Source organism: Schistocerca americana, chromosome 5, assembly GCF_021461395.2.
Source record: "Schistocerca americana isolate TAMUIC-IGC-003095 chromosome 5, iqSchAmer2.1, whole genome shotgun sequence".
Classification (NCBI taxonomy): Eukaryota; Metazoa; Arthropoda; class Insecta; order Orthoptera; family Acrididae; genus Schistocerca; species Schistocerca americana.
In genome coordinates, this window is record NC_060123.1 from 388,252,080 (window position 1) to 388,279,890 (window position 27,811).

Genomic DNA, 27,811 nt, shown 5'->3' on the forward strand with positions numbered 1-27,811 from the left:
TGTCACAACAGACGTTCAAAGTGACCTCCATAGTAGCGGTTGTCATGCAGGGTACACGATCATACTTTGGTTTACACCGTGTTGGGGGCCACTTGCCGGGAACTTGTACTAGGGTTTGTCTGAATATCATAGCAACCCTGTCTCCAAATCTGCTGTACCCACAATCCGCCGCCTGTCTGAAAGGACCCATTATCACTCAAGCGTACAAAAAGGGCTTGTAATGTACTGTGATGTGCTTGTTGTCTGTGGGGGTACTTGTTTAGGGACAGCCGTGCTGCCCCTCGACCGTTTCCATCAGCATGACCGCACACAAACACCATCTCGACTTCTTTTCTATTTGAATACCGGATCATTCTGTTGCTTACAGTAAGCTGCGTCAATAACATAGCCTGCAACAGACAAGGAACACACGGCACGTGGTAAGAGGAATATTTATTCGTCAGCGCCATGTACCGTGGCAGTGACGCATTTCAGGACACGAGTTCATAGGATCCCCAAGGTAGTGTTATAGGCCCTTTGCTGTTCCTTATCTATATAAACGATTTGGGAGACAATCTGAGCAGCCGTCTTCGGTTGTTTGCAGATGACGCTGTCGTTTATCCACTAATAAAGGCATCAGAAGATCAAAACAAATTGCAAAACGATTTAGAAGAGATATCTGTACGGTGCGAAAATTGACAATTGAACCTAAGTAAGAGTGAAGTATAGGTCATCCACATGAGTGCTAAAAGGAATCCATCCAACTTCGGTAACAAAATAAATCAATCAAATCTAAGGGCCGTAAAGTCAACTAAATACCTGGCTATTACAATTACGAATAACTTAAATTGGAAGGAACACATAGAAAATTTTGTGGGGAAGGCTAACCAAAGACTGCGTTTTATTGGCAGGACACTTAGAAAATGTAACAGACCTACTAAGGAGACTGCCTACACCACGCTTGTCCATCCTCTTTTAGAAAACTGCTGCGCGATGTGGGATCCTTATGAGATAGGACTGACGGAGTACATCGAAAAAGTTCAAAGAAAGGCAGCACGTTTTGTATTATCGCGAAATATGGGAGTGTCACAGAAATGGTACAGGATTTGGGCTTGAAATCATTAAAAGAAAGGGGTTTTTCGTTGCGACGGAATCTTCTGACGAAATTCGAATCACCAACTTTCTCCTCCGAATGCGAAAATATTTTGTTGACACCGAGCTACATAGGGAGGCACGATCATCACGATAAAATAAGGGAAATCAGAGCTCGAACGGAAAGATATAGGTGTTCATTCTTACCGCGCGCAATACGAGATTGGAATAATAGAGAATTGTGAAGGTGGTTCGATGAACCCTCTGCCAGGCACTTGAATGTGACTTGCAGAATATCCATGTAGATGTAGATGTAGATTTTTTTCCTCCATTTCCAGTCAGGAATCAGTCCCTGCAGTTTGTCGGTTGTATTAATGTTCTCCCTTTATAACTGATTCCTCTCAGTGGGCATTGAGTCCAGCACCTTCACTACAGTTGCACAATTATGTTCAGCCTTCTGCGGGAATTCAAAGTAGCGAGCATGGAGAACGTGGACGGGCACTGCGGATAGATGGTGGTAGGTGGGAGCGTGGGTCGGCCGAGAGGCTTTCCGGGACAGCCTACGCAGTGACGGTGAACAATGAGTCCAGATGGTGCAGTGCTTAATGTAGCTATCTAGGAAGTAGGAGATCCTGGGTTCGAATCATTGTTGGGCACATATTTTTCTCTCATCGCCGCTGATTCCGTATAATGCTCCGATACAGCTGACATCAATTTTTCCTTCGCTTTCATTTCTCCACCCCCCCCCCCCCCGCCCCCCTTCACCTTCAATTTACATAACATGTACCAGAGCTGCGGATTCCGCGTGTCGTCTGTTCTTTCCGACGTGTGCGAAAGAACAGACATCAAGCATTCATATATAATTTTCCTGTGCAGTTTACATCTCTAGCGAATAAAAAGCAGCGGTACGTGCGATCTGATGTTAGAATGGACTTACCATGTAGAGCGCCAGTGAGACGGGCATCTGGAAGGTGTGGTAGGCAGTCTTGTACTTGGTGATGAGGTAGTAGCGGTCCATGGTGAACAGCTTGAGCGAGCGGTCCCTCCGCGTCTCGATGTCCAGCAACTGGCCGATCACCGCCTTGTGGCTCACCTGCAGCCAAAACACACAACGACAACTCATCCTGACGTCTAAATACTGATCAAAAGGCCTACAACGTGATTTAAAGGAAACGTAAGTGGACCATTTTTACAATTACGTCTCGAGAAGAAATATTTAACTACTCGATAACTTCTTTAATAAATAACGTTGGTTGGAGTAAGAAGAGTGTTCATGCTGACATACCGTGTAGTTTCAGTCTCTGGCAAAAGTCACTTGAAGAATGTATAACACGAAACAATATTGCTGTTTAACTATTATGTCCGTCGTTCAGGACCTACATCGACAACTATACTAAAAAGCTCGCTGATATATCTAAAGAATCTGTCATTACAAGCCACGCTATTGCCCACGCACTTACTTACGAAAGCAGTCACTTACGCTGATGGTCTTTTAGTTGTAATGGGAGGAAACTGAAGAGAAAGTGTGAGACAAAAATGAGATACTGAAATTGGTCTCGACAATCCCGATACAAGGAAAACAAACAGCAAACAATAGGAAATAAAAGCACATACTTGTTGCTAAAGGATTGTCACAGAACAGGAACCGAATGCTCAATCTACGAGAAGAAATAAGTCAATAAAAAGCAAGGTAAACTGGTATTCGGGCCGGTTCTTAGAAAAAAGGCCGTATATATATTCATGTCAGCAGCATATCTGCAAAAGGAATTTATGCTATGAATAACAAAAAAAACCACGGTTAATTGGTGTACAGTACTGATACCGCATACACACTGAGTCATTAACAAGCGTATCTGACTTACTGAAAGAGTGATATTATACTACTTTGGTTAACACTGTCGATATGCCACGTCGGTGTAGGAGAATTGACTGAATTATAGCGAATTTGTATTGCAGGTATGCGCGACGCTGGACAGTTCTCCTAAAGAATTTCCCTACACGTAGGACATGCGTGTCAGCATTGATGTCGTTGGACTAAGACAGGGGCACGGTGTTGTTCGTTCTGGCTAGAGGTGGACACGACGTAGTGACTGCAAGATGGGCGAGAATATCCTGTTATCAGCCATTGTTGATCGGATGACAGCTGCGGAACAAATTAGAATCTATGGCACACTCAGAGTTTAAGCGGACTATATCTGCCACTGTTTCCTGGTGTAAAATTAGTTTTAGCAATGAGACGAAGAACCTGCTTTGTTCTCATTGACGGACGTTTGAGAGTGCCGCGTCATTCGTTGAACAGACAGCTTGAGGCATATTGTATTATAGGATACAAAGATTGCACAGTTCCGATGTTTCTTGAGCTAACACTGAACAATGAAGATGCACCCAAAACATTATCCAGACCATTCCATCGCCGTTTCTGCAAGGAGAGTGTGACGTGCTCTTCCAGCAGGATAATTGGCTCTGAGCACTATGCGACTTAACTTCTGAGGTCATCAGTCGCCTAGAACTTAGAACTAATTAAACCTAACTAACCTAAGGACATCACACACATCCATGCCCGAGGCAGGATTCGAACTTGCGACCGTAGCGGTCACGCGGTTCCTGACTGAAGCGCCTTTAATCGCACGGCCACATCGGCCGGCAGCAGGATAATTCCTCTTTAGCTTATACGTTAATTCCTCTTCTCTGTACGACCCACCAGAATTGTTCCTAACTTATATATGAGACGTGATGAAATTCTCTAGTTCAGTCTGCATTATCGGCGTCATATATCATACCTTGACCAATTGCAATAAATGCAGTGGACAGGTAAAAATAGCACCAGAGAAGGCAGTTGACACCTATGTGATCGTCCCTATGCATGATATAAGGACTGCTTTACAGTTAGTGGAAGGTATACAAGATGCTGAAAATGTTATTCAACGCGGTCAGTACAGAGATATATGACTCTGTGATTATGATTATTTACAAAGGAAAACTACCCTCGAACTATAAGCCTTGCCGCCATGGGGTATCTTCTGTTTCTCAACATTACAGACAGCTGAAAGACGGACATCGATAAAGTAAAACAAGGGTAATGGAATGCAGTCAAGTTAAATCAGGCTATGTTGACCGTATTTTGGTTAGGGAATGGGGCAGTTTCGCAATTTGGACAGCAAAATAACTGATAACGGCCGAAGCAGAGTGGATGTAAAATGCCGACTGGCAATAGCAGGAAGAGCATTTCTGAAAAAGAGGAGTTTGCTAACACTTAACATAAGTTTAACTGTTATTAAGTCCTTTCTAAAGGTATTTGTTAAGAGGTAGCTTTGCACAGAAGTAAAACATGGGCGATAAGTGGCTCAGATGAGACTAGAATAGATGCTTCGGAAATGTGGTGCCATAGAAGAATGCTGAAGGCTAGATGGATAGATCGAATAACTGATGAAGAGGTAGTAAATCGAAATGGGCACAAAGAAGTTTATGGCACAACATGACTATAAGAAGGGATCTATTGACAGGGCGGGTCCTGGGGCATCAAGGAATCGTATTGAACGGAGGACGCTGGGTGCAAGTGTCGCTCTGATATGAAGAGGTTACCACAAGAAAAGAATTAATGGCAGGCGGCATCAAACCAGTCGAAAGAATGAATACAGGTCATAGTTCTCAGATGTTGCGCAGATGTCTGGAGCCTTGGGCTGCCTATTCCGTTACTCGTGTGATCACAGGTGGTTCCTAAAAACCGGGTGAGCGGCCCCGAAGTAACTGACTCAACTGAGCCGCTGGCGCCGCTGCGTTCTCAACGGCCGCGTCGCGTGGTGCAGCGATAACTGCGCACATTGAGGGAATGTGGGCTGCCACTGTTTACACTGCGCAGCTGGCGACCCGCATTCTCCCTGCCACTGCCGTAATGGTTCCCGGAGACAGGAACGTAAGTGGAGAGATCTTCTTGACACACCGTGAGGGAATGGAAGTACTACACAGAGACCGAACTCTACCACATCGATACCCCAGTATTTCTATGCATGTGGGATATATTGATTAACATTTCATGCGAATTCATGCTTGTTTTCAGTACAGAAAATACCATTTCTACATATGAAAAACAACGCTGTTGTTGTTGTCAACACTCCAAAGACTGGTTTAATGCTCCACTCAAAGCTATTCTATCATGTGCAAGTGTCCTCTCTCTGAACAACACCATTTGAATCTACTTATTGTATTCGTGCTCAGATCGTCCTCTACAATTTTTACCCCTCACCCCCCCCCCCCTCCTTTACGGAACTGATGATCCCTTGATGCCTCAGTATGTGTTCTATCAACCGTTTCCTACTTTTAATCAAGTTGTGCCATAAATTTCTTTTTTCTCCCGTTCGATTCAGTACCTCATCATTAATTATTCGATGTAGTAATACAATCTATAGCATTCTTCTGTTGCACCAAATTTCAAGTGCTTCTATTCGCTTCTCGTGCGAACAGCTTATCATCTCCGTTTAACTTCCGTGCAAGGGTGTACGCAATATACCATGAGAAAAGATTTCCCGACACTTAAATTTTTGCTAAATGTTAACAAGTACTCTCTCTTTTTTTTTAGAAATTATTTTCTTATTATTGGTAATCTGCATTTTATTCCTTTCTACTTTCGCCATCAACAGTAAGAGTGCTGCACAAGTTGCGAAGCTCCTGTACTACCCCGAGTGTCTCATTTCCTGATCTGGTTCCCTTAGTATCGTTTGATTTAACTCGACTACATTTCATTGCCCCTGTTTTACTTTTGTTGATATTTATCTTATAATCTCTTTTCGAGATAGTATCCATTCAGTTTAAACGCTCTTCCAAGTCCTTTTCCATCTCTGACAGAATTACGATGTCATCCGCAAATCTCAAAAGATTTAATTTTTTCCCCTGAACTTTAATTCCTTTTCTAAATTTCTCCTTGGTTTGCTTGAATTGTTGTTCAATGTACAGACTGAATAATATGAAAGGTAGGCTACAATCTTGTGTCAATCCCTTCACAACCACTGCTTCCCTTTCATGTTCTTTGGCTCTTACAACTGCAGTTTGGTTTCTGTGAAAATTGTAAATAACCTTTCACTCCTTTTATTTTATCGCTGCTACCTTCAAAGATTCAAACATTGTAGTCCAGTCAAAATTGTCATTAGCTTTCTCTAAATCTACAAATGGTATAAACGAGGGTTTGCCTTTCTACAACCTATCTTCTACGATAAGTCATGGGGCGAGTCCCATCTCACGTATTCCTGAATCTTCCCAGATCCCGATCTGATCTTCCCCAAGGTCGGCTTCTACCAGCATTTCCATTCTGTAAATATTTAGTGCCAATATTTTTCAACCAGAAGCTATTAAACTGATTACTCGTTAGTATTCACATCTCTTGAAGTTTGAAGGTATTTCCTCTGTTTTATACGAGGGGCGCCCAAAAAGTAATGCACAACTTCTTTTTCTCGGCCAGTTTCGGTTGAAAAAATGCGAAATTTGTTGTGTGACGTCGTGGCACACTCCCGCTTCAACCCCTATAGTTTTCTAAAGTTCCGATAGGTGGCGGCGCTTTAGTAGCCTTCAAAAAAATGGCTCTGAGCACTATGGGACTCAACTGCTGAGGTCATTAGTCCCCTAGAACTTAGAACTAGTTAAACCTAACTAACCTAAGGACATCACAAACATCCATGCCCGAGGCAGGACTCGAACCTGCGACCGTAGCGGTCTTGCGGTTCCAGACTGCAGCGCCTTTAACCGCACGGCCACGTCGGCCGGCAGTAGCCTTCAAAATGGCATCTGTAACGGAGGTGCGTTCCAAGCAGAGAGCTGTCATTGAGTTTCTTTTAGTGGAAAACAGGGCATCACAGATATTCATAGGCGCTTGGAGAATGTCTACGGAAACCTAGTAGTGAACCAAAACACGGTGAGTCTTCCGTGAGGCGTCTGTCATCGCAAGGTCGCGCAAACATGTCCGATCCTCCGCGTACCGGCTGGCCGCGCACAGCTGTGACGCCCCTCCACCACTTCTACATTTCAATCACAAAGTTATTTAATTCGAACTATAGATCCGCTTTACAGCACCAACTCATTGTACAATGCCTGGCGAAGGAGACTACGTATCAGTATTAGCGAGTTTCTGTTTTACTGCATTCGCATGTTGAACGAGAGGAATGTGACAGGACTTGTATATGCCTCCGTACGCGGCCTAATTTCTCTTATTCTTATGACCCGTACCCGAGATACTTGACAGTGGCAGCAGAATGGACACACTGTCTACCTCAGATACATATTCTCTAAGTTTACCTAATATTGTTTCCCGACACCTATGTCTTCTTTCTTCCATAGATTCCGACTGAAGTTCCCCGAGCATCTCTGGTATACTTTTGGTTGGGTAATTCTGACCTATAAGAATCATAGCGCCGCGTTTCTGAATTAATTCGATACCTGTAGTCATGCCTACTTATAAGGGCTCCAAACGTTCAAATAATATTCCTGCTGTAGAACTGATCGCACCAACGTCTTGTGTGGGATTTTCCTTGCAGAAGGGCTGCGCTTTCCAACATCTAGTTCTTCTTTTGCCTTCGCTAATACTGATTTTACTTGATATTTTTGACGTAATCTCTTTCCCTTTCTAATCGAAGAAGATGGAGCTGACTTTTCATTAAGTCAATCGACTAGTATTCTGGATGGACTGAGCTAAAACCCGCACCTGGCTTGGTTGTCGTTGTTTTCCATTCAAGCCAAATATCGGGGCGTTTCCTCTACCAAATTCACGTCCTCTTCCTACCTCCATTCACGTCCATTTCAAGCTACATCTTCAGGGCTACTATAAATGGTTCATTCGTTTTCAAAGCTCTATATTTTCCAGTGTCAACATGTTCAAATGTGATTGATGCATGAATAGAACCGGAAACCCCACCAAATTCGCATTTTTCACTCTACAGGTGTTCCTATAAGTGCCCCTCTGGTGAAGCAACACTCATCCTAGCTGTAGTAAAGTTCGATCCTCTCTTGTGTAGTAACATCCTGTCAATGGGCATCACAGCAGGACTGATGCGTTCTCTGAACTGTTCCAGTGTTCTGGCCCTAGGGGTAAGTAAACATGCCATCCCCCCCCCCCCCTCTCTCTCTCTCTCTTCCCCGAAGGAAAAAGTCTCGAGGCGTTACGTCAGGTGGTCTGGAGTCAAAGAGAACAGAGGTACATCTCTTCACCACTAAGCCCAATCCAGGGATGCGCAAGTTCGTCGTTGAAGTAGCGACGAACATCTGTGCTCCAATGAAGAGGTGCTCCTTCTTGTTGTAAAATGAAACTCTCGGAATCTGCAGTTCGTTGTGAGAATAACTACAACTGCAAGATATCAAGGTAAGAGGCACCGGTCACAGTCTTTTCATAGAAGAAAAACAGCCCATACTGCTTCGACTGTGACACTGCACAGAAAACATTAGCCTTCGGGAATGTCGTTCATGCATCACAACTGCATGAGGATTTTCAGTGCCCTGCACTCTACATTGTGGTGATTAATGGAAGGTTTCTTCGACGCTGAAGATCAGCTTGAAGGCGAAATGTTCACCCTGAAGTGCTACCTGAACTGTGATACAAAATTGAAGGTGCCGGCTATTGTCTTCCGGTTGTAGCTGTTGCACAAGTTACAGGCAGTTAGTTTTGAAACGTAACCGTCGTCGCAAAATCTTCCACACAGTTTACTAAGGTATTCAAATTTCGCGCCTTGTGCGAACTGTCGATTTTCTTGGACTGCGTACGATTGCATCTGGCACACTTTGTCGACCGGTACTTTTCTGTTTACAGCGACAACTATGGTCTCTTAACTGACGATTCCAACTCACTCACAGCTCTCTGTTTACGTGGGGTTCTTTTCCCGAATTCTTCCTGAATGTAGGCTGCACAGTTACAACAGCTAAGTATCTCGCATATACCAATACAAAAACTCTTTTGTTGCTTTGTCGCCTTTTCGTCGGGGCACTGCACTAGTAACACCAGTTGATGGACGCAATGGAAACTCGGTGAGTTTCATGCATCAACGGTATTTGTTCATGTAATACTTTTGTAAATACTAAACTCTGAAAACGAATGATTCATTTTTAGCAGCCCGTACGTTCCTAATGACCAGGATACCGAAGAGTCATTGACCTTTAAATTCCCCTTCCGTCCATTGTTTGTGTCTGTACTTTGTTACTGTTCTGAAAGACGTCTACATGTGCATCTATACTCCGCGAGACATCTTACGGTGTGTGGTGGAGGGTACTTCTGGTACCGCATCTGCTGCCCCTTCCACCCAACCCCTTTCCCTGTTCCTGTTTCTCTGCGCATTGGATGAAAGGTTGTCGGTAAACTTCCCTATGAGGTCTAATTTTTCAGATTTTTTTTCGTTGTGCCCATTTCGAGACACGCACATGGGACGAAGTAATAAGTTGCTCGACTCTTCTCGGAACATACTATCTCGGTATTTCAATAGCAAACCCCTCCGCAATCCACGACGCATCTCTTGTAATGTCCCGACACTGCAGTTTGTCGAGAATTTCCGTAAATGGTCTCGAGTCGGCTAAACGATCCCGTGACGAAACGCGCCGCTCTACGTTGGACCTTCTCTATCTCTTCTATTAACACTGCCTCGTAAGGGCCTTAGACAGATGAGCATTATTAAAGCTTCGGTCGAATTAGTTTTTGTAAGCCACTTCCTTCGTGCACGAATTACATTTCTCTAAGGTTTTTCCTCTGAATCTCAGCCCGGCATCTGCTTTTCCTGCAGTCGGTCTTATATAGTCATTCACTTTAGGTTGCTCCATATGGTTAGTCGAGCATGTTTTACTGTTTCCAGTGATTCGTCAATGTTGGTGTAATTATTGCACAAGTTGCATTTATTTAAGTTCAGGTTCACATTCCTGTCCCTACACCAGTTATCAATCCTCTGCAGGTCTTGCTACAGTTTCCTGGCGTTGCTATCTTGCTACAGACAACCGCATCACGCACGAAGAACGTCATGGAGCTTCCGACATCCACTATCTTAGTTGCATATATTGTAAACAGTCTTCTCCAAACACACTGACGGAAGTTATTGTAGAATAATGAAATTTCGGGAATACATTCGTCTAGGTAACATGCTTAAGTGATTAACATTGCAAGATCTTACGTTAACGTAAGTTTGCCACTGCAAATGTGAAAAGCCGGTACATTAATAGCGCGTGTGATCACCAGAATGCTGAATGCAAGCATGCAAACGTCCATATAATATTTAGTATAGGTGCCAGATGACAGCTTGTGGGATGGAGATCCATGCCTGTTGCACTTGGTCGGTCAACACAAGGGCGGTTAATACTGTTTGTGGATGACACAGAAGTTGTCGTGCGATGATGTCACATATGTGCTCGACTGGAGACAGATCTGGTGATCGAGAAGGCCGAAACAACATGTCAGCACTGACTGGCTGGTTGCATGTCGTCAACTAGCCTCCTCCTAGCCCCACACACGACCACCACTGGCACTGGGCAGAACCAGCTTTCTTCAGGAAACACCACTGACCTCCAACGCGCCCTCCAATGACCTCTCGCTTGACACCACTGAAATCGGAAATGGCGGTGGTTTGGGGTCAGTGGAATGCACGCTACAGAGTGTCTGGCTCGGAGCTGTCCTTGAATTGACCGATTTGTAACACTGCCAGTGCTAATTAAGTTGCTGCTGATGATTACGTACGAAGCGTCACAGGCACGCACCGAACACGATCGTCTTCGTTTATATGAATGTGTGGTGTCTGTTCTTTCGGGCATGTCCGAATAGGTGGTGTTCGGTGGGAGTGTGGGTCAGCCTTGAGGCGTGCCGAGATAGCCCACGCAGTTGTGATAGCACTGTGTCCCGGATGGCGCATTCATTTATGCACCCGCCTAGTAAGCAGTAGGTCCCGGGTTCGAATCCCGGTCCGGCACACGTTTTCGCACGTCGCCGCTGATTCCGCGTGATGTCCCGATGCAGCTGACATCAGTAAACCCTTCCCTTTGCTTTCCTTTCTCCCCACCCCCACCCTAAATTTTCAAACGATGGTTTCCCTCGCGGTAGCGTCATGTGTTCGTCCGGAGACCGGTCTTCTTGCGACCGTATATTGTTGTGAGCACCGCTGCCAACAATCGTACAGAGGAGCTACGTTCAATGCCAAGTCTCTCTGCAATATCGCAGAAGGAACGCCCTGTTTCTCGTAGCCCTATTACATGAACTCGTTCAAACTCAGTGACGCGTTGATAATCGCGTCGTTGTCCCAATAAGGTATTCTTGACTAGCATCAACTTACCTCGTCCAGTCTCAAAGGTAACTAAAGCTCACGGCCGTTGCAGCGTTTATTTAAAGCAAACCTAATCTACACCGTCATACATCTACATCTACGTGATTACTCTGCTATTCACAATAAAGTGCCTGGCAGAGGGTTCAATGAACCACCTTCAAGCTGTCTCTCTACCGTTCCACTCTCGAACGGCACGCGGGGAAAACGAGCACTACTAGCGCCACTCTTACGAGTCTGGCGCGAAATCTGAATAGACATAATCTTCCTGATGTAGAAACACGGATACCAACTGCCGTTAATGTCATACAACTGCTTCTTGGTGTTCCGATGTTTTTTTTTCTTTTTTTTTCATCAGTGTAATTTACGAGGATGGAGCCGGGTGACGTCTTCGACAACCGCCAACAGATGAAGACCGTCATTTTTTAGGGGCACAAATGGAGGAAGGAAGCACTGAGCAAGGGAATTTAAAGCCTCGGTTTGCAGAGCCACCACACAACCAAAGAATGACCTTATAAACTAAAAGATGGAGGTTTTTGCTTCAATTCTGCGAGAAACCTACTCTCTCCTTTGTCAAGAAACATAGGGATAGAATTAATGCTATGTTGAAATATCGAAGACGTCACCCGGCTATATTCCCGTAAATTATGTGAAGATTTCTGGAGAAACTCACGTTTCATAATAACGGTCCGTACTACTGAAATTATCTACAATGAGATGACAGTCATGGAAAAGCGATATGCACATATACAGATGGCGGTAGTATCGCGTAGACAAAGGGTAGTGCTTTGGCACAGCTGTCATTGTACTCAAGTGATTCATGTGAAAAGGTGTCTGACGTGATTATGGCCGCACGACGGGAACGAAGAGACTTTGAACGGGGGACGGTAGTTGGAGCTAGGCGCCATGGGACATTCCATTTCGGAAATCGTCAGGAAGTTCAATATTCCGAAATCTACAGCGTCAAGAATGTGTCGAGATAGATTTCAGGGGTTGACGCAGTGACCAGCGACCTTCACTTGGCGACTGAGAGCAGCTGCGTTCGCGTAGAGTTCTCGGTGCTAACAGAGAAGAAACATTGAGTGAAATAAACGCAGAAATCGATTTAGGACATACGACGAACGTATGCGTTAGGACAGTGCGGCGAAATCGGGGGTTAAAGGGCTACGGCAGCAGACGACCGATGCGAATGCCTTTGCTAACAGCACGACATCGTCTGCAGCGACTCTCCTGGGCTCGTGACCATATCGGTTGGACCCTACACGATTGTAAAACCATGGCCTGGTCAGATGAGTCCCGATTTCAGTTAGTAAGAACTAATGGTAGGGTTCGAATGTGGCACAGGCCACACGAAGCAATGCCTCGGGCATGGGTTTTGAGTGTGTTGTTCTTAGCATGAGTTAGTTTCAGTAGTGAGTAAGTCTAGGGACCGATGACCTCAGCAGTTTGGTCCCTTAGAAATTCACACACATTTGAACATTTGAACGAAGCAATGGATCCAAGTTGTCAACAAGGCACTGTGCAAGCCGGTGGTGCCTCCATAATGGCGTGAGCTGTGTTACATGGAATGGAGTGGGTTCTCTGGGCCAACTGAACCAATCATTGACTGGAAACGGTTGTGTTCGACTTCTTGGAGACCATCTGCAGCCATGCATGGACTTCATGTCCCCAAACAACGAATGAATTTTTGTGGATGACAATGCTGCTTGTCATTATGCCACAATTGTTCACGACTGGTTTGAAGAATATACTGGACAGTTCGAGCGAAGCAGATCGCCCGGCACGAAGCCATCGAACATTTATGGGAGGTAATCGAGAGGGCAGTTCGTGCACTAAGTGCTGCACCGATAACGCTTTCGCCGTTATGGACAACTATAGAAGCAGCATGGCTCTATATCTCTGCAGTGAACTTGTTGAATCCATGCCACGTCAAGTTGCTGCACTACACCGGACAAAAGGATGTCCGACACGATACTGGGAGGTATCTGATGACTTTTGTCACCTCAATGTATAGACCTGTCGATTTACTAAATACTTCAGTCGAATTAAGGTTTATTTGCATCAGTACAACTGCCGAGAGAATAAAGTGATGCGAGTTTAGAATGTTGTGGTGCGGGGCCTGGCTGGAGCGAAAGTACAGGCGTTCCCAGAAGAGTAGGAGCAAAACACGCACGTGCCGCTCGGCTGGCGAGGTCGTCGCCCAGCACTGCGGGTCGCGGCTACAGCTGGTGCGGCCACTCCTCCGCAGATCGATGCAGCCCGCGACGGCCCCAGTGACACGCTGCCCAGCTCCCTGTCTCACTACCTTCTTGTTCCCGCACCATGAATATCGTCGTTCGTTATACAACAAACCACAGAAGAAATATTACGCTGTAACGTCCCGAAGACGACGACATCATTAGAGACGGAACACAAGCTAGAATGACTTCAGATAACTATGGAAAATAGAACTGTGGATGGCCGCATGAGATTTACAAGTATACCTAACCAAGGGATTTTCATCGGATTTGAATATGTTGGTAGTGTAGAGCAAAATAAGAAACAGTTTTTTCATACATGCCCATACAACCATTGCAAAAAGTGCAGTCTAAGATTTCTGAATGGATACGCTCGGAAACGGTAACAGAACAAAACAGTAAAAATCAAATGAAACTTCTATGGTTTTTTATGTACGCCACAACGGCGCACCGAGATTTGTCGAAGAATTCATTTTTTCTAAATTCCCTCCTCCTCCTCTCCCCTCCTTCCCCCCTCCCCTACTATTTTGCTTCTCATTATGATATCTGACTAACAGTAAAACGCGTAGCTTCGTTAATACCAAATTTAACCTCATATGATAAAGTGGTATTCCAAAGACGTATTTGTCATAAATAAGCTATAAATATCTCTATATTGCTGTACGCGTGCTCAATATGTGTCCGCTTCTGTGCCAGTTGTCACGTCGGCTTGTTTAATAAGACTTTCCCAGATCAATACACTGAAGGGAAAAAAATCGCAGCACCAGGTCGGAGCTATGCGACATTAACGGAAGTTGGGTAGGCGTGTTGCTACATCTGAAACATGATATTTATTCAAATTTCGCGCTAGTCGCATAAGTGTGGCGCTAGCAGCGCCACTGTGAGAATGTAAATCAGGTTTGCTTTAAATACATGCTGTATCGGTCGTGAGTGTTGGCTGCTTTTGTGATTGGACGTGCTGAGATGACGTTAGTCATGAATGCCTTGCGGCGACAAAGGCGCCATTATCAACTTCTCACTGAGTTTGAACGATGTCGTGTAATAGGGCTACGAGAAGCTGGATGTTCCTCCTGCAGTATTGCAGAAAGACTTGGCAGGAATGTACCCACTGTATATGTGTTCCGGCAGTAGTGTTCACGAGAATGTACGGCCGCAAGAAGACCGGGCTCTGGACGGCCACGTGACACTACCGACAGGGAAGTCCACCGTGTTCGGCGCATGGCTCTGGCGCATCGTACTGCATCTGCAGCAGCAATCTGAGCAGCAGTTGGCACCACAGTGACACAACTAACTGTTACAAATCGGTTCCTTCAAGGACAGATTCCACTAACGCCAAACCACCGCCATTGGCGCCTTCAGCGGTGTCAAACAAGAGCTCACTGGAGGGCAGCGTGGAGGTCTGTTGTGTTTTTTGATGAAAGTTATTTCTACCTTGGTGTCAGTGAGGGCCGTGTGTTGCTTAGAAGACCAGTTGAGAGCCTGCAACCAACCTCTCTGCGTGTTAGACGCAGACCTCGATCTGGAGTTAACGGTCTGGGGTGCGATTTCGCATAACATCAGGAGCACTGTCGTGATTACTCCACTCACCGACTGCAAAATTGTACGTCAATCTGGTGATTCGACCTGTTGTGCTGCCGTTCATGAACAGCATTCCAGGGGGTATTTTCTAACAGGATAACAGTCGCCCACATACCGCAGTTGTAACCCAACATGCTCTACAAAGAGTCGACATGTTGCCTTGGCCTGCTCGATCACCAAATCTGTCTCTAATCAGGCACATATGGGACATTATTGGACGACATCTCCAGCGTGAAAATGCACTCCGAACTTGGCTCTACGCGTTATTCGCCTCAAAACCGCATGATTTCTTCAGTCAAAAATGGTTCAAATGGCTCTGAGCACTATGGGGCTTAACATCTGAGGTCATCAGTCCCCTAGAACTTAGAACTACTTAAACCTAACTAACCTAAGGACATCACACACATCCATGCCCGAAGCAGGATTCGAACCTGCGACCGTAGCAGTCTCACGGTTCCGGACTGAAGCGCCTAGAACCGCACGGCCACCGCGGCCGGCTTTCTTCAGTCGCGGAACCGAAAAGCTACTCCAGCGTTGGCAGACTGTTGTAAATAGTGAGGGTGAATATGTTATTAATGATTAAAGTATCCGTTATGTATATCTGTTGAATCTGTTGTGTTTATTATTTTTATGGAAAAAACTAACAAAATGTATACATGACCGACACCCTGATCTTATTGTACACATGGAGCATGTAAACATTGTTGATACGAGGACAATATACTCTTAAAAGGAACGATGCTCTGACACACTTCATAGTAAGCTATCCCCTGAAAATGACATGTTTCTGGGCGCTTGACGTGTTCCCACCTCTCGTCATACGAGGCTACGTCCAGCATTGACGAACATTATCGTTTTGGTTATCCTGTCGTTGTAGTGTGAGAAGGCATAATTTGTATGAGGATACTGACCTCCAGATTTTTGAACATGGCATACTCACCGGTCAACTTTATGTGACACTGTAATCCTTCTTTCCAGGGGTGATTTCGGCTCGGACTTTATTTTTATGGATGACAATGCACGCATCGAACAGCGCAGTTGGAGAAGCTCTTGGAACAAGAGGATATTCGGCGAATGGACTGGCGTTTCCGATCCTCCGATTCAGATTCTATAGAGCACGTATAGGATGCGCTAGTGAGATGTATTGCAGCACGTCCACATCCACCAACGACCATCCAACAGTTATCCCCTGCGCTGGTGGACGAATCGAAGACCCTACCACAACAACTTCTTATCAATATTGTGGCCAGCATGGGGGCACGTTGCAAAACAGGCATTGCCGTCCGTGGTGATCACACACCCAACTAAGAACCATGTCTCCCCTTTTGTAACGCCCAGGGGCCTTAATAAATCGCGATGACTTCAGCGTATTCACAGTCTTTGAATAAAAGTGTGATTTCTGTTCGTCTCGTTGCATATTAAGTTACCTTCTGTGCTACGTCGTAGCCAGTCTTACTATGTATGGTCCAAGTTTCATCGAGCCAAGTTTTTTTGACAGTAGCGTACCATGTGAAAGTTATTTTCGTCCTTAAGTTTTGCTGACCAGTGTATTAGAAGAAAACAAGTCTTATTAATAGAGACTGTAGACAATCAAAATCGCTGTTGGCAAGAGAAATGCACTCAACCCGTGTGATGGCAATTGAGGAACTATTTGGTTGAAAAGTAGCGACTCCGGTCACGAAATCTGACAACGACCGGGAGAGCGGTGTGCTGGCCACATGCCCCTCCGTATCCGCGTCCAGTGACGCCTGTCGACTGAGGATGACACGACGGTCGGTCGGTACCGTTGGACCGTCCGAGGTCTGTTCGGACGGAGTTAAGTTGTAGCTCAGTTTAGAATTTTAAAATTATTGTTACCTGTAGTAATAAGTATGCTTCTATGAAAGTGACTGAAGAGCTTAATTTGCATCAGAAGAACACACTTTCAATGAAAACAATGAGACAGATATAAAACATTCACGGTGCAGCCGCTTTTGACACATTTCTCGCACCTACATAAGTAACTAGTTTCATTTATTTATTTATTTTTAATGATGGTTCATAGTTGCATGACGGAGGACTAATCAGTGGAAATGTCCAACGAGTGCACTTTTTCCTAAATAGCAAGAAGATGTTTCTGTAGCGGTCACATCGTGATTTTAAGTGATTTCTGTGAACCAAAGAGAGCTGTAGAGGGTACAAACTGTAGCTAAGGTGAGATTGGAATATATTCAACAATTAATAGAGGACGTTGGGTGCGCCGGCCGGTGTGGCCGTGCGGTTCTAGGTGCGTCAGCCTGGAACCGCGTGACCGCTACGGTCGCAGGTTCGAATCCTGCCTCGGGCATGGATGTGTGTGATGTCCTTAGGTTAGTTAGGTTTAAGTAGTTCTAAGTTCTAGGGGACTGATGACCTCAGAAGTTAAGTCCCATAGTGCTCAGAGCCATTTGAACCATTTTTTGATATTGGGTGCAAGTTCTAGTCTCCAATGGGCAACTTGTCACAGGACAGAAAGTCGTGACGAGTCGCGTCAGACAAGTCAGAAAACTGATGACGCAAAAACATGAACACTCTGCAATGAAAGATAACTGGTGAAGGTCTATGAAAGAGGTCCCAACTGTACGCTTGAAATGACCGTGACTAGCTGGATGAACATGACGGTAACACAGGTTATATTCCTGACGTCTACAATCACTAGCCTTAATCTGTCATTCCAGTACGTACTGGAAAAGAAACTGCGAGCTGATGAACCTCTGCATCTCAAGGAACTGGAACAGTTTCTTTTTGAAGAGGTGTACAATATGCTTTAGACAATTATTTAGAATTTAAAAGTATTAATTTTATGTTATTCTCAGGTTCTCTCTGACCACTTTCCGTTGGTGTTTGTATTATTTTATCGAACCCTGTCTACTCAGAGCTCGAAAAATGGTTCAAATGGCTCTGAGCACTATGGGACTAAATGTCTGATGTCATCACTCCCCTAGAACTTAGAACTACTTAAACCGAACTAATCTAAGGACATCACATACATCCATGCCCGAGGCAGGATTCGAACCTGTGACCGTAGCGGTCGCGCGGTTTCAGACTATAAATTTTTTTTTTTTGTTCGATATAATTCGTTGCGTTTGGTCTGGGCGGACGTTACAAGACATCCGTTCAAGTTGATAGTTGATTCCTTGATTCAGTTTTTTTTTAAATACAGAGAGCACGCAGTCCTCTGACCGATCACGCTGAACTACCGTGCCGGCAAGCCTGAAGCGCCTAGAACCGCTCGGCCACAGGGGCCGGCCTATTCAGAGCGTCAGAGTTGTCTACGATGCTCTATAGTTTATAAACGACGCACATAAACATACATCACAAACAGAAGTCACGTGCTATATTACGGTTAGAAGTACTCAAAAGCTCTGTTTGCCATTCCGCAGACCAATGCCCACTTTTGTGTTAAGAGTGATATCTGGAACATTTGTAGGTACACTCTAGGTATAGAAATTAGCTTATCAACGTACGGCCGCGCTAGTTTTACATCGTGACATATCGGTATCATAAAAGTAAATATTGGCAACTGTAAGCTATAGAAATCAGACTGTTCTGAGAGGTATGGCTGTGTGCAAATTGTTTTTGTTCTCTAGCATTGAATTTGCCAGATAAACATTTAGGAATCTATTCCCATGAGTAGGTGATCAAGGCTGTTACACGTGTCGGGGGCGACTGCATAGTAATCACGGAACTGGTTGCTCCTGGAGTCGGACTACTTGAACAACGCTCCAGCTTCCAATCACCGGCATCCCAAAGAGTTTTTACTGTCATTTGTCGGTTTTCTCATCTCGGACAACGTTTTGTGTACATGAAAAAATGCTAAGTTGCATAGCAGTTCGGAGTCCATGGCAGCCGGCCGCGGTGGTCGTGCGGTTCTAGGCGCTGCAGTCCGGAACCGCGCGACTGCTACGGTCGCAGGTTCGAATCCTGCCTCGGGCATGGATGTGTGTGATGTCCTTAGCTTAGTTAGGTTTAAGTAGTTCTAAGATCTAGGGGACTGATGACCTAAGATGTTAAGTCCCATAGTGCTCAGAGCCATTTGAGCCATTTGAGTCCATGGCACTTAATGAAAACAGATGGGACTATTTACCTGTTCATTATAGGTGTGGGGCTAGGACAAGTCTGAAGGCAGCACGCAGCAAGGATCTGGGACCAGTCAGACGACCACGATCAAGCATGCTAAGATTAGTTATCTTGTTTCTCACGTTGGCGAATGCCTCTTTAGCATGCTCCGAGTGGCTGATTCTTGGTACTGTTCGATTACACCATCGGCAACAAATCGCTGGAAACAGTAAGTACCGTGATATACTAAGGAGTAACTATTCAGAGCGACCTAAACTGGAAGGATCACATAAGAAAGGAAGAAAAGCATAGCAGATGGCTGGTTGAGATTGACTGAGAAAATCTTAACGAAATACAATCCATCTGCGAAAGAACTGCCCTACACATCTGTATCTACATCAATACTCTGAAAGCCACCTGACAGTGTGTGGCGGAGGGTAGTTCTGATATCACTGACTGACCTCCCCCCTTCCCTGTTCCTTTCGCGAATGGCGTGTGGTAATAATGGTTGTCGATAAGCCTCTGTATTAGCTCTTATTTCTCGAATTTTCTTGTCGTAGTTATATCGTGAGACGTATGTGGAGGGAAGTAATATGTTGTCCAACTCTTCCCGGAAAGTACTCTCTGGAAATTTCACTAGTAAACTCCGCCGTGATGCACAGCGCCTCTCTTTTAGCGCCTGCCCTGGAGTTTGTTGAGCATCTGTGTAACGCTCTCGCGCGGACTAAACGATACCGTGACGAAAGACGCCGCTCTTCGTTGGATCTTCTCCACCTCTTTTATCATTCCTATCCGGTAAAGGCCCCAGACTGATGAACAATACTCAAGAACCGATCGAACAAGCGCCTTGGAAGCACCGCTTTAGTGGACGAATTACACTTCCACAACACTTTTTCGGCCTGTACTTGTATATGCTAATCAGTCTGGGACCCTTACCTAGTTGGATTAATAGAAGAGATAGAGAACAACCAACGAAGAACAGCGAGTTTCATTGCGGGGTAGTTTAGTCAGCGCGAGACTGTTACGGGGATGTTCTACAAGCTCCGGTGGCAACGTTACAAGATAGGCGTTGTGCATCGCGAAGAGGTTTACTGTTTAAATTCCTAGAAGGCGCGTTTCCAGAAGAATTGGGCAAGATATTAATTCCTCCAACATATGTCTCACAAAATGACCACGACGAGAAAATCAGAGAAATTAGAGCTCATACAGAACATTACCGATAATAATTCTTCCTACGAGCTATTAACGAATTAAATAAGCAACGAGGAAAGAGGTGAGATAATGATACCAGAAGCACCCCCGGTCACATGCCGTAAGGCGGCTTGCGGAGTATAGATGCAGATGAGATGAAATGATCGTATGTCGATGCCGATAATGTATCTCTTTTTATTTGACGCCTCTTCAGCGACTTGCGCGTCGATGATGATGTTGACGATGACGAAACAACATAAGACCCAGTCACCGAGCTAGAGGCAGCAAGGCCTCCACGAGCTTAACTGGCCAGTGGGCAGACACGCCAGGATTAAAACCGCGCTGCGCATTTGGACCAGCTGGTGAGCTCCAGACGACATGAAGGCATGTTGGACATAATGACTGTATAGCAGGACTACCTGACACATGCAGAGACGCACGTAGCTCCTACAGTTTTGATTGATCAGCCGCAAATTTCCCACGTGTTACGCATATCCTTCGGGGCGCTGGGCAACCGCGCGTCGCCGCCACCGCGGCAGGCCAGGTGCCCGAGGTCACGGAACCGCAAGTCTTCCGCGGGCGGCAGAAGCTGTCTTGGGCTTGCGTAATAACACTCCAGGTCTGCGCGCACCAGTCTGGCTCGCTTTCACCGCACAGGAACAATGCACTGCCGCTGTGGCACGCGCCGGCGGCGGGTAACGCGATACGCAGTAAACACCAGACACTCTTTGCGGCGAGTGGCGTCAGCTGGGCGGCTACCGTAATAGCTGTCCCTCCCCCTTCCCCCTTCTCTCACTGTGCATAAGTGCTTGTGTGTGTGCGTGTGTGTGTGTTAATTCGAACAGACCTGTTGCGACAATCTGACAGTTCTCAATGATATTCGTCTGTCGTACGGAAACTCTCAGCTGGTGTCCCTCCTCTTTCCTCAACGTAGTATGTCAAAAGTGTGTTTGTGTGTCGCGTAGATGACTTTCATGATTGCTGGTGGTGTGTAGCGCAGTTTTGCTGTAACTTTGTGAACGTTCCACATTCAAGCTTTCCACTTTCAAGCGTAATTAACTCTGACGTTCCGTGTTCGGGTTGCGGTCTGGCACACAGTTTTAAATTGCAACCAAGTTTCAGTCTGCCAGGAAGTTTCAAAACAGTGCACACTCTGCTGCAGAATGAAAGATTCCCTAGTGTCGTTAAGTCTTTTATATAGAGTAAACGACAACTCCACCGACAAAATGTCAGAGGTGGCAGTATTGTACAAAACAAGAAAAAAAGTCTTAAGAGCTCTGAGCCCTTGTTCGCAGCAGTGAGACATACCCTTCTACTGCAAACTCTTTGTGTCCCACAAAGAGTGAGTCAGGAGGGAAGGTACAAGATCTGACTCCTCAGGGCTACTCTGGAATCACCGAACCTTATCTGTCCCTTTCTTAGCTCATTACGCAAGCCAGGCACGCAGCCACAGAAGAATTTGATGCGCATTAGCTGCCCAGTGTGGAGAGAATATGAACAAGGTAACTGACGCCTAAATTGTCCAACCACTGAGGCTGTTCATAATCAGCACTGATAGATTCAATCAGTACAAGTATGTCTCAGATTCCAAAACGATTAAAGAAATGCAAAAAAGTGGGAAGAGAAGGTCCAGAACACACTGACGGTTTTCAAGTTTGAATTTCAGAGTAATGCAAGTCGATAAACAAACCCGTAGCAGATAGATTACGAACATATGAAATGTAAACTTATCCCTGTAATCAGCTGTGTCTCTGTAATCCATACAAACCGGACACATGTTATATGGAATGTTTTATTCAGATAAGTCTGTACTACTGTCTCTTAAAATATTTACTGTTTCCCCTGAAACACACTGTACATGAAATAATGACGGGCAGCAGCACTCAGTGTCTCGGTAAATGATTTTCTTATTCATCAATAACCCAGTAAATTATTTACCATTAATATGTTATATCACAAGTCCGGCTATCTTTTATATTGTATTGTATGTGAAACGGGGGCCTAGAAACGACGGAGTGACTCCGTCCCCGCCGCAGCCACAGTGGTCCACAGCCCCACGACGACTACCGCAGTCCGCTTCACTCCTCCGCCGCCCCACATCGAACCACTCTTTCATTGTTATTGTGCGGTTCGGCCCCCGGTGGATCCCCCCAGGGAACGTCTCACACCAGACGAGTGTAACCCCTATGTTTGCGTGGTAGAGTAAAGGTGGTGTACGCGTACGTGGAGAACTTGTTTGCGAGGCAGATGGAAAACCGCCTAAACACATCCACAGACTGGCCGGCCCACCGGACCTCGACACAAATCCGCCGGGCGGATTCGTGCCGGGGACCAGGCGCTCCTTCCCAATCCGGAAAGCCGTGCGTTCGATCGCACGGCTAACCGGGCGGGCTTGGCTATCTATTACTCATATTCAATATGTGACAATAATGCTGAGTCTGCCGCCATAAGTTCAGGCGGTGGATGTTCTTGCAGCATCATGCAACTAACGGTCTTACCTTGCAACCGCCTCAAACCAACTGCCGCCTCGTTCCCGTCTTAGCACAGAAATGGGTGATACCGTAACAGCAAAATGTGACTGAGTGCAGCACACAAGTGTCGTGTCTTATCCCCTTCAGACTGTTTTGAGAGCCCGTACTTGCCACTATTCTTTGCTGTAGCGCTCTGCGATGTTTCTACAGTATACAACTCGACACAGGTTTTAACAAATTGCATTCTCCATAAGCTTTTTCAAAATGAAGTAACAAATGAACTACATTCTCTCTAAAGAATAAAGCGGATGATCCTCTGCTTATCCACATTATATGAGTAAATGTTTCCTTACAGATTAGCATATCGCCGATTAAATCTCTAATGTTACCCTTTCGATTAACTTGATATGGACATCTGTGTAGACGCCATGACAAAGTAATTTCTAATAAATGTTAATTAAATTTTGAAAACTGGTACATCCGCGACACCTCAGCACAAAATAAGATGGTTGTGACGTCTCCTACTAAACAGTGGAAAAGAGTTAAAGGGTCACTTTTTTGAAGCCATGTCATTTTCCTCCTTTACGATGCAGAAGTGAGAAATTTCCTCTGTAATTATGCGGAAGCATGGCGTGTAGTGTGACTGCAATTTTCGATCAGGTATGCAGTATCGGATCACTAGGCACCATTCAAAACCATTCGACGCAATTTTAGCGTGATTCGAAACACCGAAGGGTATTTATGCTTTTTCAGATCTGTTTTGCCCCCTAATGTGGCGTAATCTCGAAAGGGAGAGAGGAGCGACGCAACATTTACATGAGCATGGGCAAAATGGCAATGGGTTCCTTTAAGACCCCCCAGTTCGGCAACACCCTTGGTGCCAATCGCACACCATTGTTGAGTACTTTAAAAATATCCCTGTGCAGAGTTAATCCTTGACCGAGACCCAGGCGCCTGCAGGCAGGCAACCCATTCGACACCCCTCAGATTCTGCATACCCACAAGCAGCGTAATGTGACTCAGTTGTAGGGTGTTGAAGGTCTTGGCTGCCCACAGGCAGGAATCCGCCAAGGGTTTTCCCTGTTGGGGCTTCAGCACAATAATGTCGTTAGAGAAGGGTTGAATCGTCCAGTGGATGTTGGAAATGTCAAAGGTTGTCATCAAGAACGTCATTCTATTGCACATCATACTGCTAGCTGTCGTTATTGACCACGAAATGTGTGTAAATGAACGCGACAAGGGAGGGCGAGTTTCGTTGACGCTCTTCATGCTAAACTTTGAGGTCTTTTTGTGGTGGTTCTGAGCGTCAATGTGTCTGAAATGTTTTTCTCAGCCACTTATAAGAAAACTGAGTGACTGCAGTGCTGGGTGTCACAGTTCTGACCTTCACTGCAAAGGTGTCAAGAGAAGGGGTGTATGACATGTGACACACCCTCAGTGGCATTGTAGCAATGTGCAGCATTGTGGTGAAATTTGGTGCCAATGTGATCTCATTAACCTTCTTACACCTCACATGGAACTCTGAGCTCAGTCCTTTTCTTCACATGCGTCGACATCTTGCTGTTTGAAACTTCGCCAAGACAGACGGCGTCACGCTTCTGCACCATTGAAAAGGAAGTTTGCTGGCGCATTTGAGTCATATTTGAAACTTCTGCATCAGAATGGAGGAAAAGACAGGGTTTCAAAAAAGTGACCCTTTAATTCTTTTGCGTGGTATATTTTCTGCGTAGAAATCATTATTACATATTTTATTTTATATTTTCTAAATTAGTACCAGTATACATTTTAATAACCTTCAGTTATTAGAGGAGGTAAGGGCAACAGTGGGTTCCTTGGTTATGGCAATATGGCTCTGGCTCTGAGCACTATGGGACTCAACTGCTGAGGTCATTAGTCCCCTAGAACTTAGAACTAGTTAAACCTAACTAACCTAAGGACATCACAAACATCCATGCCCGAGGCAGGATTCGAACCTGCGACCGTAGCGGTCTTGCGGTTCCAGACTGCAGCGCCTTTAACCGCACGGCCACTTCGGCCGGCTATGGCAATATGTTATGATGCCTAGTACAACGCTACGGCTTTGATGCTTGGAATATAATGTCGATTGCCTTGAGATCAGAGAAGACATGTGACCACCTGTGTTACAATTTGCATGTGTTTCGTAATGGTATTAGCACCCAGTAATGGAACTTTAACTTTGGATACCAACAAAACATGTCCAATAATATACAGGGTGTTACAAAAAGGTACGGCCAAACTTTCAGGAAACATTCCTCATACACAAATAAAGAAAAGATGTTATGTGGACATGTGTCCGGAAACGCTTAATTTCCATGTTAGAGCTCATTTTAGTTTCGTCAGTATGAACTGTACTTCCTCGATTCACCGCCAGTTGGCCCATTTGAAGGAAGGTAATGTTGACTTCGGTGCTTGTGTTGACATGCGACTCATTTCTGTGAACGTTTGGGCAGGCATTGTTGGTGATGTCTTGATTGGGCCCCATGTTCTTCCACCTACGCTCAATGGAGCACGTTATCATGATTTCATACGGGATACTCTACCTGTGCTGCTAGAACATGTGCCTTTACAAGTACGACACAACATGTGGTTCATGCACGATGGAGCTCTTGCACATTTCAGTCGAAGTGTTCGTACGCTTCTCAACAACAGATTCGGTGACCGATGGATTGGTAGAGGCGGACCAATTCCATGGCCTCCACGCTCTCCTGACCTCAACCCTCTTGACTTTCATTATTGGGGGCATTTGAAAGCTCTTGTCTACGCAACCCCGGTACCAAATGTAGAGACTCTTCGTGCTCGTATTGTGGACGGCTGTGATACAATACGCCATTCTCCAGGGCTGCATCAGGGATTCCATGCGACGGAGGGTGGACGCATGTATCCTCGCTAACGGAGGACATTTTGAAGATTTCCTGTAACAAAGTGTTTGAAGTCACGCTGGTACGTTCTGTCGCTGTGTGTTCCCACTCCATGATTAATGTGATTTGAAGAGAAGTAATAAAATGAGCTCTAACATGGAAAGTAAGCGTTTCCGGATACATGTTCACATAACATATTTTCTTTCTTTGTGTGTGAGGAATGTTTCCTGAAAGTTTGGCCGTACCTTTTTGTAGCACCCTGTATATTTGTGCTTGTGACTTCAGAGGCTGTGTATCTTACAAAGCAACTATATGCGGCGATACCAAAAATCACTCTGTCAACCGAAATCTGTTTAGATATTTAGAGCTTAAGGACGTGTTTGTAATATAGTGTGGTCAAAAACAGGCTGAAAAGCTTGTAAGGGTGTCGCAGGGTAGGTTGTGCTGAGAAATAACTGTCAAGAAAAAAATTCGACTCGCTGCGCCCTTTCCGAGTTAATTAACATTGAAGTTAGCCAGTCAGTCCGTTGCGCACGGAATTTCAAGCGTCTCACCAGAGACGGTGTCGCCAAACGTGTTCTTCTTTTGCTTTCCTAAAATCGAACAAGAAAGCGATACAGAAATTGGACATGAGACGATACTAAGAATCGAACCAAAGCCAAACGCTGAGCAGTCTCGTGCGCTATTATCTACGGTATGAAACCAACTGACACTAACTGTATCCGGCGCGCCGCTTGAATTTGCACGCGCAGTGGCTTGATTGGCTGACTTCAGTGCTAATTAAGTCGGAAACGGCGCAAGGTATCTAATTTTTTCACTACAGTTATTTCTCAGCACAACTTGCCATGTAACAGCCTTACAAGCTTTTCAGACTGTTTCTGACCGTCCTGCATATCGTGAACGGAATGTGTGAATTTAGTTACTTTGTCAGCAGGAGATAATATTACGCTGCACTGAAAAGTCGTTTCCATTTCCTAAGCCACTTCTTTATTTTTTTTTTTAAATCAGCGTACTTGCGCGCATACATACCGTTCATTATGTAAATTCCTTGACATTTATATCTTGAACTGAGATTTCACTGTCAGTTTTTGAAATAATCCGTGTTGTTCCGAACGCTGTCGAAACATATGACTCTCTAAGAGGAAAACCGCAGAGATGTGGCACGGAGGATTTGTGGGACATTAATGGTTAACGAGACCCGAGAGAAGCCATTGCTATTGACTGCGCTTTACAGCTGCAGCTTGTTGAACGGGCACTACAGATAACGGCCAACAACGGCTCCTAGCTAGGTGGAAGGTACACTATCGCTGATGTTTATTTATCGGTATGGTTGTGCAACAAACCACACTCAGCTAAGAAAGACTAACTGGTGAATGCTGCGGGTGAAGTATCATCAATTGCTCCAGCTTTACATATGGAGTACACGAAATAACGCTAACTGTGGCGCGAACCGTTACCTCTAACCTCGTTTGATGATTACATCCATTGCAAATGGACAGTGGTTAACGTCTCTGAATTATTCCAACTTATCTTCATGATAAATGCAAGACAGTAGAAATGTTACCGAAAGATGTAAGTAAAACAGCTACTGTCTTGTCCGGAACTGTGCTGCTGCTACGGTCGCAGGTTTGAATCCTGCCTCGGTTATGGATGTGTGTTATGTCCTTAGGTGAACGGAATGTGTGAATTTAGTTACTTTGTCAGCAGGAGATAATATTACGCTGCACTGAAAAGTCGTTTCCATTTCCTAAGCCACTTCTTTATTTTTTTTTAAATCAGCGTACTTGCGCGCATACATACCGTTCATTATGTAAATTCCTTGACATTTATATCTTGAACTGAGATTTCACTGTCAGTTTTTGAAATAATCCTCGTTTGATGATTACATCCATTGCAAATGGACAGTGGTTAACGTCTCTGAATTATTCCAACTTATCTTCATGATAAATGCAAGACAGTAGAAATGTTACCGAAAGATGTAAGTAAAACAGCTACTGTCTTGTCCGGAACTGTGCTGCTGCTACGGTCGCAGGTTTGAATCC

The 27,811-nt window shown here is 45.1% G+C and overlaps 1 protein-coding gene across 1 annotated transcript in view; it reads right to left on the reverse strand.

The window, feature by feature from the left end:
* The window catches only part of LOC124615664 (farnesyl pyrophosphate synthase-like), a 260,601-nt gene that overhangs the window by 60,399 nt on the left and 172,391 nt on the right, over positions 1–27,811 (reverse strand). The window contains exon 5 of the mRNA XM_047143693.1: positions 2,009–2,164. Coding sequence (XP_046999649.1) covers positions 2,009–2,164 — 156 coding nt within the window. The remainder of the gene's footprint in view (positions 1–2,008; positions 2,165–27,811) is intronic.